Source organism: Lathamus discolor, chromosome 1, assembly GCF_037157495.1.
Source record: "Lathamus discolor isolate bLatDis1 chromosome 1, bLatDis1.hap1, whole genome shotgun sequence".
Classification (NCBI taxonomy): Eukaryota; Metazoa; Chordata; class Aves; order Psittaciformes; family Psittacidae; genus Lathamus; species Lathamus discolor.
This window is the reverse complement of record NC_088884.1, coordinates 17,802,441-17,818,187: the sequence shown is the minus strand read 5'-3', so window position 1 is coordinate 17,818,187 and position 15,747 is coordinate 17,802,441. Positions and strand designations below refer to the sequence as shown.

Below are 15,747 nucleotides of genomic sequence, written 5' to 3'. Positions count from 1 at the left end.
AAAAAACTGTGGGATTTGATGGCTGCCTCTCAGTTTGTTGTTTTTCATATTGGTATCCTGAATCTTCATCTTAAATTCTTATTCCTAACTGATTGCCGTGTCAGATAGATCTAGCCTCCCAGTATTCCTGACAGTCTCCAAACCTCATTAGGCTCCATAATGGAAAGAAAAATTCATTTAAAAAATAATCAAAGATTTTTTAACATATACCATTATTGGCAAAATCATCTTCATAGTAATTAGTTTTTGTAGGCAAGAGGCTGTCTTCCACAACTCCTATCAGCATGAATTAGGCTGCATATTTCAGTTACTTACATTAACTAGATGATGCTTGGTAACCATTTAAGGCAGTTTTTGATTTTTTTTTTTTAAGTAAATGTTCTTAAAAGCTAGATTACCACCACTTGACTTCATAACTCCATGTATTGTTACTGCTTTAGTTTGTACTTTGAAGTATAAACTTTTTTTCTTAGAACAGTCAGCCTGTGGACAAATAGTTTGTGTTTCTTATGAAATCTGTGACTCTTTTCAGCGGCAATTCACAAAGATAGGATTTTTTTCTGAAAAAAATATAGTTTGGGTTTTTTTGTGTGTGTGCATGTGTTTGCTTTTTTGTTTTATTTTTTGCTGTTTTAGTTTGATTTGGGGTTTTTTTTTGTTTTGTTTCTTTTTTTTTTTAAATTGTGCTGTTTTATGTGCTCAAGATTGCCTTTATTCATTTACACTTCATTGACTTGTTTTGGGGAGGGAAAGAAACATTTGGGTTCATTTACGCATCTTATAATCCTTGGTCTGAACATTTGACACTTTGTATTTTGTAAGTGACACTTTTTTGTTAATTTTTGCAATTACAAATGGGAAACATATTCCGTAATCAGAAGTGTGCACAGAAAAATTGCTTAGACACTAGTTAGGTCTAAGCAATTTTTTATTAATATAGAGATGTTATTTTCTCCTGTACTGACTATAAGCAGGCTCACAGCACTTTAATAACCTTATCTGCAATATTCAGGTAATATTCAGGAGTTCTTTTGTCTCTGCCCAAACTAATGCTTATATTTTATTGCACTTACTCTCCAGTCCCATTTTTATTTATGTTTTTCCAGGGACACTTAATCTATTTTGGCCAAGAGTTCTGGCAAACTGCAGAACTAAGTAAGCTTTAAGCAACAGATGTTATGAAAGTGTGGAAAGACATTTCCTTAAAAATTTCATTCTGAGAAAAAAAATAGATTTTATAAATATATATGGAAATAGACTTCATCTTAGAAGAGATAACCCAAGCTTAATAACAGTGTTTTCAGTAAGATAATGTCATCAGTAATGCCTGAATTCATGTCACTTACTTTTTCAGTTCCTTTCTTAAGTATGAGTTTGCTTGAGGTGGACATCTAACAATCTACAAGTACTACTGAAACCTCCTTCCCATATCTGCATTTTCATGCCCTGTAGGCACAGTTAGTTTTATTAATGTTCTGGTTGATTTTAGTCTGTTGGGGTTTTTTTGGGTTTTTTTTTAACTTCCCCCCCCCCCCCCCCCCCAGAAAATGTTTAGAATTTCAGTTTTACTTCCAGGTAAAGCAGAGCATGGTGAAATCTTATTCATATTTTATTGTATAGTAAGTAGTGAGCTTCAGTCAGAATTTGTTAATATTTTTAAACAACAGTGCAGAGCAAATTTAACATTTAAGAAAAGTCTTGAAAGTATCCTTTGTTTTTATATTTTTTGTTTGTGAACAAGCTCATGTTTGTTTCTTCTTTCCATGGACTCAGAATTGATGACAGTCTAATCACTAAAGTAAACTATATATTCATTTTAAAACAGTTCTAGTTATCTTAGATTGCTGTAAGAACATAGCAGCAGCCTGATGTTCAGTAAGGGAGGGTCTTGGCTATAGGAAAAGCAAATATTCAAAGTAAACTTAGAATCAGAGTACCAGTTCTTTCAGTTATGTGCTCTGCTAAATTAACATGACAATACCTTCTTTTAGAGACAGAATTGTGTTGCATGTTGCTCTTTCCATGCCTGGTAGGAAAAGACACCAGCTTTTGCCATTAATGTTGAACAGACTGCACATAGAGAAATTACAATGAACATTTATGGCCTGATTCAAAATCTGTGACAGTGTTTTCATTAACTTCAGCAGCCTTTGAACTGGTGCCAGAATGCTTCTGCTCTGTTTGGATTTCCACATTTCAATGGCTGTGAGACTTCAAAATGAAAACGAATGTAGGCAGTTGGATTTTCATACCCCTGGGATTTCTGCTTTCACTTTCCTCTTGGTTTTGCGCTTTCTATGTCACTCTTCAATGAAATATGTTTTTCATTTTGCTCATTTCTGTAATGATTGATTTATTCTTTCTATACAATTGGCTTCGAAGATAAAAGCAGGGGGTGAGGGACTGATCAAGGCTCTGAAATTAACCATCTCACATTCTGAAGCTGATGCCAGAAGCTGTTTTTGTCTATACCTCTGCCCTTCATCACTGCATGCCCTACAAGCTTTCACAGATGCTTCACATTTCCTAACTTTTTGCATCTGTAATGGTGTACCTTATTTATTGGTATTTTCTAACAGTGCTGTATTTTGTTGGATGAATTCAGCTTTATTGTATTGCTTTACACTGGTAATAGAAGGTAAGGTTATATTTATGTTACTACCTGGCTTTTGTATTTTTTTTTTTTCCAGCAGGTTTTCATCTAATTATAAACTAGTATCATTAATTTCATCCCTGAAATCACAACAATGTAGTCTTCATATCAAGGAGTTGAAATGAAAGTTAAGATACCACAAATGGCACCAAAAGAAATCCTTTTATTTTGACATTTCTGTTAATGATGCTTTTATTAGGAAAAAAACCGAAAACAACCAACCCACCAGCAAAAAACTTGCACCATTTTCAATAAGGAAGGGAACACATAAATTTTTTTTGTATTACAAAGTGAACTTGGCAAAGTGTCATGCATAAAGCATAGAGTCAGTCTCCTCAAATTTACCCAAATACTTACATAACATGGACAAAGAATGTTAGCAATCTGGAGTGCCGCCTAAGCAATGTCCACTATCAGTTGACTACCAAGGCAAGACAGTAAATCTAGTTAAGTACTATTTAAAAACATCAAGATAGATAGATGATAGATAGATGATAGATAGATAGATAGATAGATAGATAGATAGATAGATAGATAGATAGCAACAGCTGCAGCACAGTTTGTTTTAAAAAACAACAGAAGGTTAGAAATATAAAACGTCTTTTATAATGGAAAAGATGAACAAAAGTTATTTAGATCTTTGGGGATTTAGTAAAAGTTAAGTGTGTTTATTGCAAATGGAAATAATATGGGGGTTTTGTCACTTAAAGAATACAATTTACTTTGTATATAGCTTTTTAAAAAACTGCAGAAAACATCGAAATACTCTGATTAAAAATACTGGAAAAACAAATATTAGTAAGAGCATTAATAGTCAGAAGATGGTTTCAGAATTAAAGTTTTATGAAAATGGATGGAGTTAACTTTACAGTTTATTTTCAGGTAACTTCATAGCTGTAGTGATGACTTCTTATAGTCAATATCAAATAAATAAATAAGTTGAATAATAAGCTAGCATGGTGAAAATACTACAAATTTTTCCCTTACATACTAAGCTAATAAACTGAATGTGAAATGACAAATTTAGCTTCCTTTAGAAACAAATATAAAATACTCCAATAATTTATTTTTCTGTTGTTTTGAACTGGGATCAAACTATGCTGCTTCACTGGGGCTGCTCAGGTGATGGATTTTCGTGTAAGTTTGGACCTTAATTAAAATTTGTTCCGATCTTGTAAGGTTCCCAAATCTATAGTTTCTGTAGATTTATTTTGGGAACTTCTATATTTAATTTTGGTTTTCCAAAACACACAGCAGATGATCCCAGCATGGTAGAGCTGCTGCCATACGGTTTTTCTGATTCTGGTTGTTGGAGATTGAATAGCACTTGGTTAGCTTGATGGAGCTGGAGGTAATGCCTGGTAGCTCCTCCTCAATCTTGGGTGTTGCAGAACCACAGTGAAAGCTGCTTAAACTTGCTTTTTATTGTAAGATTTCAGGCTCATATAATAGTGGCCACAGGATACAAAATTATTTATTCAAGAGAGAAACATTTTTATTTTTTTTTAACATGCTGTGGATTTTCTGCAAGTAGTAGTGAAACTAAGGAAAATAAAATCTTTCTCCTGTTTTCTCTTGCAGTCCTTGATCAAGGAAGAATGCACAAAATTTTTTTTGCCTTATGCAGCAAACTCCATATTCTTAACAAGCTCCCTACTAAAGCTGATAAGTAATGAACAGAACATTTAACCAAGATGACTCCTAAGCTTTCAAAGCTTGGAATTGAATATTATTCTTTAATGGGGTGACTTGAAAGCTTTCACTCATAAATTTTATATAACCTGTTATTCATTCACACTGGAGCATTTTATAATACATTGTTTAAGCATTGCTGAGTAAAAGGAACAGTAAGGTACAGTTCAATAGTAAATATATTTATTTCTGTATTATTTGTGTAAATGAGGCCTACATTTTTTTCAGACTTATTAGAAGTTGCTTACAACTACTAAGGGCTCTCTGTGCAGTTTATCCGTATAGCTGCAGGTGAGATATAAATACTGAGGTTTGCACTGAGACTGTAAAGGAAGATGAAAATTCATACGCACATAATTTCGTATGAAAATATATGAAAATAAATGTTTTGGAAACCTTTTTTAGATACTTTAGAAAACCTTCCCAGCATGTCAGCAATTCAGTTAAAATTTGTATAAAACTTTTGTAGTTTCTGAATTTTAATAATACAAATTTTTTTGAGACATCCAGCTACTACTGCAGTTCATAACAAGTTTCACATTAACCTTTTGTAATGAAATCCTGTTCATTTGCATTAACAACTGTCACCCTTGTACAGGGTTTTTATTCTTCGGGATACCTTCTAATGTATAGACAAAGCATCATCACAAAACTTGTGCTAAGCTAACAAATCCTGTCATTTTGAAGATCCTTTGTAATTTAAAAAAACCCACAGAAAATGCAAAGCTTTATTGATGTCTGCCATCTAACTTCCGTTGCTTTAACTCACAGGCTGGTCTTCCTCCCTAACCCCTTTGTTAACAAGTGGTGGTCCTGTCCCCCTGGGTGGCAGGCCCACCCTTCTTCACCAAGCTGCTGCCCAGGGAAATGTCACTTTATTATCAATGCTGCTTAATGAAGAAGGACTGGACATTAATTACTCTTGTGAAGATGGCTATTCTGCCTTGTATTCTGCTGCTACGAATGGACATACAGGTAAGTGAAACTAAGTTTTATTACAGCATTCATGTGAAATAGTGAAAGTATATTTATTTCATGAGTTTTTAATAATTAGGTCAAATGTGTGTTTGTTTTAAAAATGTGGAACTGAAATTCAGATACATAAGATTATATGGCAAAAAAATCATAATACATGTATAAACGATACTTCTGGAGGCAGAATTTTGTAACACAGAAAGCATTATTGCTAGTGGTAACATTCTGCAGGGTGATTCTCCACTCCCTTCCCATAAAGAGCCACCAGATACCATCACCCCATGTTCTGTATCAAACTAAAGATCTTTCAGATTTCTACATGGAATATGCAGGAAAGAGTAGGTCATCAGCAGTGTTTTGATCTTCCGCAGCAGTGGTGAAAATGATGGAAGAGGGTTTCAGAGTAGTATGTTACTTGGGAAATAAAATTAACTGTCTTATTTTTGAAATAGATCAAACAGCCTTAGTTTGTTCTCGCAGCCCTACTGAGATAATATTTTTCTTTCCCCACTACCCCAGTCCTCCGTCTTGATGAGGTAGGATATTTGAACCTTTCAACAGTCTTCATATTTTATGAATATATTTATGAAATGGGGCAAATATGTTAGTAACAGATCCGAATTTCATGGATACAAATGCCAAGCAATAATTTTAGACTCGTAAGGCTCTCGAACATCATCTTTTTTTAAAATTTCAGCACACATTACTGTAGTTTTTCTACATATGTAGAAATCTCCTAGATTCTTACATTGCAAGTAATACCATTATGCTGTTTTGGACATTAAAGTTTAAATCCACCAACACCAATGACAAAACCAAAATCCACCTATTTTTAGTTAGGTCAAGATTTTATTTCATGGTAGAAGGTGGAACATATGCCTTTAATGCTGCTGCTTTCGAGAGTATTTTGTGGTTTTATTTAACAATATGTTTGTTGGTGACACAATTAGAAAACCTCAGTCCAGCATTCAAAATAGTATTTAGAGAGACTATTCCATTTATTGTTCTCAAGTATTTTAAAAATAAGTAAAATTAGGATCCAAAATCCATACCTAGGGAGATAGTGTACATTTTTCTGACATGTTCAGGGTTAATTTTACTACCAGACACAGGGCTAGAAGTGATTTTTGCTCTATTTGGAATAGTACATTTTGAGTTTGCTTGCTAGGTGCTGTGGTTTACTTTGTAGGAACATCTGGACCTTTTCATCTGACAGATTCTTTCCTGTTGCCAAGACCTGTAAAGTATTTTAAAAGTACTTTATTTTTATTTTATTTTAGTATTTGGCACCTTTTTTTTTTCAACTTTTTATCTTCAGTATCAAGTCCAAATTTATTATATTGTATGGATTTATTTCCCCACTGAATGAATGTTCTGTGGATTATGCTAGGCTTACATCCATTTTTCATTGCTGGTGTTTGTGAGAAACTGTAACTGACCCAGCTCTTCTTCACTCATCTTGTGCTCCTAGCATGTTTCAAAGCAAATGCCCTGATTTTCAATTACAATTACTAAGCAGCTCTTACTGACACCAAAGGCAATTAGGTTTCCTGTGTTATTGTCAAAATTACAAGTAAGAGAGGCATTTGGCAGAAGTATGAGAACACAATAATAAAAACAAACCATGCATATTCATCCTGTAGTTGTTTAATGTCTTTTACTTTTTAAGCTAAAACATATATTACAAATACTTTAGTGTTGCTTTTCTATTTATAGTTGACAGGATGTGAAAAACACTTTGTTGTACAAATCATTGCGTTTTAGTGACTGAATGGACTGTATGAATTCTGAATGAGAGAATCGCACAGCAGCAGTACTGGTGTCTCCTTAATGCAGTATGTGAAAATTGTCAGCATTAGATGTAATATTTTTTGAGAAAGGATTTTTGTTTTTATATGTAATCCCTTTTTTGTTACTTGCAGTTTGTTCCTAAATTCATGGATAGGTGCAGCTCTTCAAAATGGAGACTTTGAAAAACAGATTTATGTAAAAATATATAGGCTTAAGAAAGGAAGCATAGGAATAAATCTGTTATTTAGAAAAATACTTTTTAATAGCTTAACTAACCTGGTGGAAAGAAATGACACTAATGACATTTTAAGAAGGATAATATAACTCATTGTACAGATTTTTTTCATTATGTTCAGGAGGATTTGCAATAGTAAGTTACTCTCTTTTGGCTGGTTTTATTTTTCCTTAGAATCATAGAAACATTTAGGTTGGAAAATATCCTTAAGATCATTGAGTCCAGCTGTAAGACTGAACACAATTTTACCCTGGTGGGTGATCACACCATGATTTAATTTATTGAGAATACTTTTAACCTGTAGTTAGTGACTGAATAGATGCACAGGATTCCAGGACCCCTTGTTTTTACGAAATCAACTAGCCAGATTTTCTGATTTCTCCTGGGAAATAGTTGGCCAGAAGAGTAGCTCTGCACTTGTTAAAAGCCAGCATAGCGAGTACCTCCCTTCAGAAACAGCGTGTTGCAGAGAGTCTGGGAAGAGTGGAAAGCAAATGATTGCCACACATTTTTAGTGAAGAAATAGGGGATTTGAGATGTGTCCATAACTAGAGAATGGTAGAGCACATTGTAACCAGCATGGTGGCAGCAACTCTTAGGTGCTTTCAGCCCAGTCTGTAGAGAAAACTGAGTTATGCAAGAGAACACTCAAATTTTCTTTCCTAATCTATCCTATTTGCAAAATGTGTAGCCTTCCTGTTCAGAAACAGTTGCCTTTTGAGAGCTGCAGCTGAGGGTTGTTCCAGCACATGAAGCTCTTAGCAGCTGCTTTGTTTCCTGCACACACTGTTCCCAAATCTGGTAGGTCTGAGGGAGGGAACTTCACCCTACAAGCATAGACCGAACACTTCGTGTTTGAGTGGACATTGGGAAGCTGTTAATTTTATGATTTAACCACTAGATTGAGATAGCTGAACAGATTGTTTTGTCAGGCCCTCTTGGTTTGATCCATTAACAAAGCAGGAGCCACTTGAGACTATTGCGCACTTGATAACATGTACAGTAGTTCACTTAGCTAATATACCTGTATATCTGTATTGTGTTGCCAGTCTTGACCGTTCTCTGCCACACACAAGGTGGTTGAGGAGGATGGAATAAAATAAGAGTTCATGAGTCTGAGAGATGTAAAGAGAATAATAATAATATTCTTTGGACTCAGCTATGTGTTAATCATATGCATTTATGGTATAATTGATTCTCTTCTATCCTGAGTATTTGGAGGCTGTGGCACCCTCATTGATAGGAAAAACTGGAATTATGTGGGAAGTAGAAAGGAATGAGGTGCAGAGACATACAGCTACATGGAGTCAGCTCTGCCAAGCCACTGGATGTGTCTGCATGGTGTTTGCCAGCACTCTGGAAGAACTAACTACCCAGCTGTGGTGGAAAGCAGTAAAGTCTCCAGGTGTTTGTGTTAATATGCTTCCATGTTTTGTTTTTGCTCTGACCAAAACCTTAAACTGAGTGACATCAGTGTCTTGTCTTGTGCCTGCCTTTCTGCTCAGTCATCTCCACTGCTGGTTACTCTGTGGCAGATGGCAGTGAACTGGCTTTAATAAGCCTGGATTTACTCAAGTCACACTTCTCCAAATCCCAATCCAAAATCCATCCAGAGGATCCAGGCTTCTTGGAGATTGTTGTTCGCTGACTTGATATGCCACCAGAAAAGGCTTGGGTACAGCTTACTAGCTCACATGGTATACCTTATGAAAGTAGCTGTATTTCCTCATGCTTGCACCTCTCCCTAAGAATAAACAGCCCTTTTCAATGACCTTCATCAGAAACAGTATTTCCACATAGATAAGCTACAACCTAAATGATCTGTTAGTCAGTAATTGTGAGTTAACCATACCTTTCTAGAAAGGTGGTCTTGTTCTGTGTGTTCTTCATAGCTTTTGCATGGCAAACATATGCTTTATGAAGAAACCAATGACTATTCTAGCCCAATGTGCGGAACTGCTAGAAGAAAATGTTTTCAACATCCTTCATAAACTTCAAAGGTATTTTAGAATGTCAAGCAGGAATCTGTATTTTTAAGTTAATTGTTTAATGTAAGACTGGGACCGACAATGGAAAGAGGAAAAAACCCCATGTTGTGGTTAGCAGAGTATTTTTTCTGTTACAAAAGGATTGAAAATATAATTATATTTTAATTGGTATTATCTTACAAGTGGCAAGTTAGGAAATACTAGGTAACTTAGTTAACTGAGAGCTTCTTTATTACTTAAAAAACAGGTCCTGGTAGCTTATGCTGACAATCAACCTTTTCTAAAAAAAAATTAAAAAATAAAAAAATAAAAAAGTCATGTCAGATCAGATTACTTATTTAAGAATGTATGAATCTTAATTTACAAGAATTCACAGAGATTTAAAATTTATTCCTTAATGTTAAATGTTTATTTAATCAACTCCACAACATCTGTATTAATATTTGGAAGATTTGTAACAGAAGTAAATGCATTCAGGAAATAGTGTGGCTTAGTCAGATTTTTAAGTAACTCTGAGTACATTTTTCGGATATCTAGAGATAAGCTTCACAAGCAAAGCTTGGCTTTAGGACCTCAGTGCTGGGATGGAGCACATTAAGCTTGCTCAGAAATAAGGCCAGGAGTTTATAATTGGTGTTCTAGTGGAGCTTATTTTCAAAGTCATAGTTTCAGCTACAGAAGACTTGTTTTATTTTGGTCTAGAACCAATATCAAGAATACAGAGCAGATTAAGTGTTTTCTTCAGACGTAATTGCATCAAATGATATTCCAATTTATGGATGGAAAGCAGTTTAATTACTGTATAATTAATTATCTTAACTTGGCTTTAGGATGGTGGAATGAGGCTGGTGCTATTTTTAGCATGCTGTTTTGGAAATCTGTGAATGGGAACAGTTGGGGGAAGGTTTGAGTTTGTCAGCTTGTCTTATTTGTCATTTCAATTCTAAATCACAGTGTCCTAAAACAAGATTGGCCAGCGTGTTGCTTAACTTATGTGTAGCTTGTGTGCATCTCCCCTGTGGCTGTCATGTTCGGGCTGTGTCATTTGACTGCCAGAGGACTGTGCTGCCTTTAGGGGATGCTGGATAACTCAAATCCCCACTTCAGAGGTAAATTGGGTAACACTGTGGGAGCTCCCAGCAATGGGCACATATTTGGACCCCAGTAGAGCCCAACCCAAGCCCCTTTTGCAAAAGAGTGGTGATGCCCCCATGGAATCAATTCTCATCTCTCTCCTGCAAACTGCTTCCAGAGCTTTTACTTGGGTTCGCTAAGGTATGTGATGTATAGTCAAAAAGATTTGCTGCTGTTGCCCCTTGAGCAGGTTTTAACTTCTGGTAGTTTTAACCACTTGTTTTTGTTGCATCAGTCTGTGTTTCTGCTCAATTTATAGATTGTGTAAGATTGCTGCTGACTGCAGAAGCACAAGTTGATGCTGCTGATAAAAATGGCTTTACACCCTTGTGTTCAGCAGTTGCTCAGGGACATGTCAAGTAAGTGAAGTCTTAAGGTTTTGCCTGTCAGCTGTTACTCATTTTTATATTCTCTTTACGTTATAGTATATGCTTTTTTCATTACATTACTGTTGCATTCTTAGGTAATTGTGTATTTAACTATCATTTACTGAAAATATATACTGAAACTCATATTTAAATGCCATTCTGGTTTTGATATGTTTCACTTCGTGTGTTTCCAATTGCAGCTCTTCAGATTGCTGAACACGTTTTCTTAGTAACCACAATATAATACTGGTCTACATGGGTGTCATACCTTTGAATTTCTTATTTTTCTTTGAGTTATCAGCCATAATACAGGATAAACACAGGAAGAAGGAAATAAATTATTTTGTGCTGATTGTTTTGAAGCGTAGAGAACTGTGAATATCATAGGGACAAAAGAACATTAAGTATTCTCCTGAGTGACAAAGAGTCAAATGCTTTCAACAACAGAACAGGTTCTTTAAGGTTTAAGGTTTTGGTTTTTTTTTTATATCAGTAACTTTGAGAGCCTGTAAATTATGTATGAGCCAAAGATTTCTAAGAACATTCTTCAAAATGTAGTTACAATAATTTCCTTTTATATTTTTGAGGCTAATTTTACAGATTGGTGTCTTGTGACAGCATGATTAGAAGATTTTCTTTTTCTACTGAGAACCACTATTCAACAATTTATCCAGATGATTGTTTTTTTCCTCACTTTCCCTCTCTTCATCAGAGGGGCTGAAGGCTGATGCTCTGCAGCTTTACTGTCTATCATAGACTCATAGAACTGAAAGTTAGAAGCAACCATTAGGTAATCTCTTCCAGAGCATCCTTATCCAGATCAAACCATTTTACAAGTGCAAGTCTTAGCATGGCTAGGAATCTTTATTACATACTTTACCTTTGGTTTATGTATCTTTGGTTACACTTATCTTTCAGGTTTTTATTCTTTTAATGATGCACTTTACTATTTTTAAGGATTTCGCTCTGATACAGTAACATGTAGGGGTCCGAGTCTTTGAGTGTTATGCTGTAATAGGTCCTGACCCAACAGTGAGGAAGAGTGGCATCCCTGTCCTCCTCATGATCTTCTGTGAGTGTATAAGGATTGTCAGAGTTTCTTGTCAATTCTTGGAGGACTTTAAGCTTATCAACTAATGGGCATCTTTTACTGGAATTTTTAATCTAGAGGTAGCAGATTCTTAATAGCACATTCTGAGCACAGAAATACGTATCTCATTAAATGTCTCAGTGTTTCACATAAAATCTGTAAAAATTACATGTGACTCCACAAGACAAACCAAAAAATACACTCTTCACGTTTTCTTACAAAAATAAACATTAAATATTGTTTAAATAGGAAGGAATATATTTCTCTCTTACCCTCACACTTTGCTGTGTATCATCTGCTGTTATGATATTGCAGACTTTATATTCTTTTTCCTTTAGAGTTACGTAAGAGTATGATATCTCTAAATGCTTTCCTTGCTTTCACTTTTTCTAGATTCCAAACATGAATCAAATTGTAAAAGTGAGCATGGAATAATAGGGCCAGCCAAAAACATCAGAGAGACTAAGAATGCTTCAGGCTGTTTGATTGGTTGATCACTTTAAAGTTCTAGCTCAGAAAAAAATCAGTAATAGGCAGAATTTTGGGCAATAGTATTGTCTCTCCTCTTTCAAATGTTGTGTTGCATAGTCCATGTTACTTGTACGACAGCACTAAGATTCTGGGGTGAATAACAGCACTAAACTACTATCAATTACACAGTACTTGCCTGTGGTAGATTTTCTAGCCAGTCCCTTGTGACATGTTCATTAACCTTATTCCTGAACTGAGACAATACTGTTGTTCCAGCCCTAGTTATGTACTCAGGAAAAAAAAAAATAGTTTTTTGAGGCTGTTCAGTAATATCACCAATTGAGAAAATGCTTCTAGGAGAAACTTTCAAAATCATTTCCCATGTGGTCCAGGCTAGACTGACCTTACGTGCTCTTCAGGTGGAAAGTCCATGTAGCATTTCCAGAATCATTTAATACAGTGCAGAATAACAAATCAGATATTTTTATATAGCAGACTTAAAACTCAATCTGAATTGCTTTATGGAGGTGTCTTGTTATGAGCCTATCTTAAGATGACCTTTGTGACTATAGGGTTAGGATACATTTTCAACATTGCTAAGGTAGAACATTGCTTATATTTGTGGACTTTCTGTTCATTTAAGCATTTTTAGTAAGCACAGCTACATAATTCATACTAATTTTATATGGTTTCCTCTTTTCTAAAATTGTGCATTTTGTCTTGAACTTGATCGATTTTTTTTTTTTTTTCTGACTAAACAAAAACTTGAAAGAGATTTTTAAAAAAAAATACTTGTTTTTTGTTGTGGGTTCTTTTTTTTTTTTTTTGCTTTAAATCTGTAGTTTCTTATATACATACATTCTTATATATGTCTTACATTATTTTAAATAGTTTGTCATCTTCATTGTCATAGTATGGTCTCCTCTCCAGTAGTTAGTTGGCATTGCATTAATTGCTTTGAGGCTTTATTGTTGATATCATTCTATTCATGGACTGATAAATATTCACCCAGAGATGGGGAATTAACTTTGTTTATAGCCCTTGTTTGAGCTGCAGAAGGACTAGACTGGCGTTAAGATTGTTCTAAAGTCTTGAGAGTTGTTGAAAATCTGGGTTTGGGAAGGGAAAGGGAGCCAACCCTGGCTCAAGAACTGGGAAGAAAATGACCTACTGCTACAGGATTATGAGGAAGTATGGGGTCTTGGATCCAGTACCACACACCCTAAGCCATCCTTCTGGAGTAACTTCCATTCAGGGATGTGAATAGTAGATAGTGCCATTGCTGTTTTGCTGTCCACACCAAGTTACTCTTCTAGGCAAGTGGCTCTTTTGTTGGTATCTAAAGCTAGTCCTAGTCCTTCTTTTTTTTTTTTTTTCCCTTCTTTTAAAAAGTATTTTAAATATCAGTATTAAATCAGATTTTAAATATCAGTCAGGAAAGAAAAACCTTTTTTTTTTCTAAGTTGAAGGCTTTTCTCAAGAAGCTGTCATTCGATTTTAGTAGCCTTGTGAAATTAAATGTTTTACGTTCACATCTTTTGAATTCATCTACAGTAGTTTAAGATTCAAACAGTTTAAGATATGGTATTCTGTGAGGATTCATGGGTTTAAAGTAATCTGATTTTCTGTCTTTATGCTTACATATAAAATTGTACCTTATACTTGTGTATACATGATGGATAAAATTATGGGTAGATCTGTAAAATCAGTACTTTATTAAAAATATTTAAATGTTGTAAGTTATAAAGAGGTTTTGGATGTCAAATATAAAATCATTTTACTACCTTACTGTTTGCTCTAGGTGTGCAGAATTATTAATTATGTATCAGGCTGATATTAACCATGCTGCTGAAAGAGGACAGACACCTTTGTACCTGGCCTGTAAAAATGGAAATAATGATTGTATTAAGCTATTGTTGGAAGGTGGAGCAGATCGAACAGTAAAAACCACTGTAAGTTGAAATAGTTCGTAAAGTTAAAGTACCTTGTATAGTACTGAATATCTGCAAACAGCTAGGAAATACTAACATTAAAATATTTATTTAAAGGGTGTTTTTTTTAAAGGTGGAATAAACAGCATAATTTGAAATTAATATTTTCTTCTTTTCATCATACTTCTTGGGGTTTTTGAAGCTGTGTATTGTCTAAAATCCTGTAAATTATGTGACTTCCATATCATTTTACATATTTCAGATTCCATCTGCATTTTGCACTGGATTTGCAAAACAGAACTCCTTTATTTTGACTTATTTTTAAGGTGGAGAAGTGGAGATATGGATTATGCTTCCACATTTTGTGTTAGGGGGCTTTATTGTTGTCTTTGAGGGGACCTCCACCCCAAATTTGTCAGCCAGGATTGTAAAGTCTGATATATCACAGGTGACCAAAATCAATGTATCTATAGAGGAAAAAAAAGGACTGTCTCAAAACTAACATGTAGGTATTGCCTTTTTCGCGTGCTTTCCTGAAGTTTTTCTTAAGACTTGATGAAAACATGACTATAAATGAGGGATAGGGGCCGTGAAGAAACAGTACAAAGAGTATTAGCTTCACAATACGTTCTACTCCACTATTACACAGATTATTTTTTTTTTTTTATTTGGAAAGTAAATCTATTTTGTTTGAAATGAGAGGAACTTATGATGGCAAAAACATGAAAATATCAGACTGGTGAGTTGATTAATGCAGTATGAAACAGATTATTGTTAGAATCGTGTTAGTTTGGTACATGATAAGGAAACAGTTTATTAACAGCATGTAAGTCCTGTATCACTTAGACTCCACTGAAAATTTTGAGGTCTTTGTCTGTTGGACTGTTCTTGGAGAAAGCTGTGAAATTTCCTTTCTGCTACATTTTATTCCCTCTTTTTCTTCCAACCCAAATATATGCAAGCAACTCTCTTTTCCCAAAGGATTATTATGTCACTCTTGCTTATCTTTTTAATTTCCAAACATTGCCTTCCATTCAGATTCATTGCTAATACAAGTTCTGCAGACATTTTTCTATGTGTTTGGTGGGAGTGTGCTTTTTTTGCTTTTGCTTTTGTAGGATGGTTGGTCCCCAATTCACGCAGCAGTGGATTCTGGTAATGTTGACAGTCTCAAGCTCCTTATGTACTACAGCGAGCCAGACAATGGGAACTCTTTGACTGATCCAGAGCCTAATTTAGACTACTTTGAGTTATACAAGAGAGAAGACGACTATAGCACTAGAGTAAAGCCTGTTATTTCTGCAGATCTCGTCAACCATGCTGACAAAGAGGGTTGGACTGCTGCCCACGTAGCAGCATCAAAAGGCTTTAAGGTCAGTCTGTTTGAACAAGTTACTGTAACCTGATAGAATTTAGGCA

The 15,747-nt window shown here is 34.9% G+C and overlaps 1 protein-coding gene across 5 annotated transcripts in view; it reads left to right on the top strand.

Annotated features, from left to right (window-relative positions):
* The window catches only part of CTTNBP2 (cortactin binding protein 2), an 87,216-nt gene that overhangs the window by 38,219 nt on the left and 33,250 nt on the right, over positions 1-15,747 (top strand). For all 5 annotated transcript variants that reach the window (XR_010608199.1, XR_010608208.1, XR_010608207.1 and 2 more), the window contains exons 5-8: positions 5,117-5,320; positions 10,728-10,827; positions 14,199-14,349; positions 15,447-15,701. Coding sequence is in view for 2 of the 5 variants with exons in the window: in XM_065659818.1 (XP_065515890.1) it covers positions 5,117-5,320; positions 10,728-10,827; positions 14,199-14,349; positions 15,447-15,701 (710 nt within the window). In the remaining 3 variants the exon portion in view is untranslated. The remainder of the gene's footprint in view (positions 1-5,116; positions 5,321-10,727; positions 10,828-14,198; positions 14,350-15,446; positions 15,702-15,747) is intronic.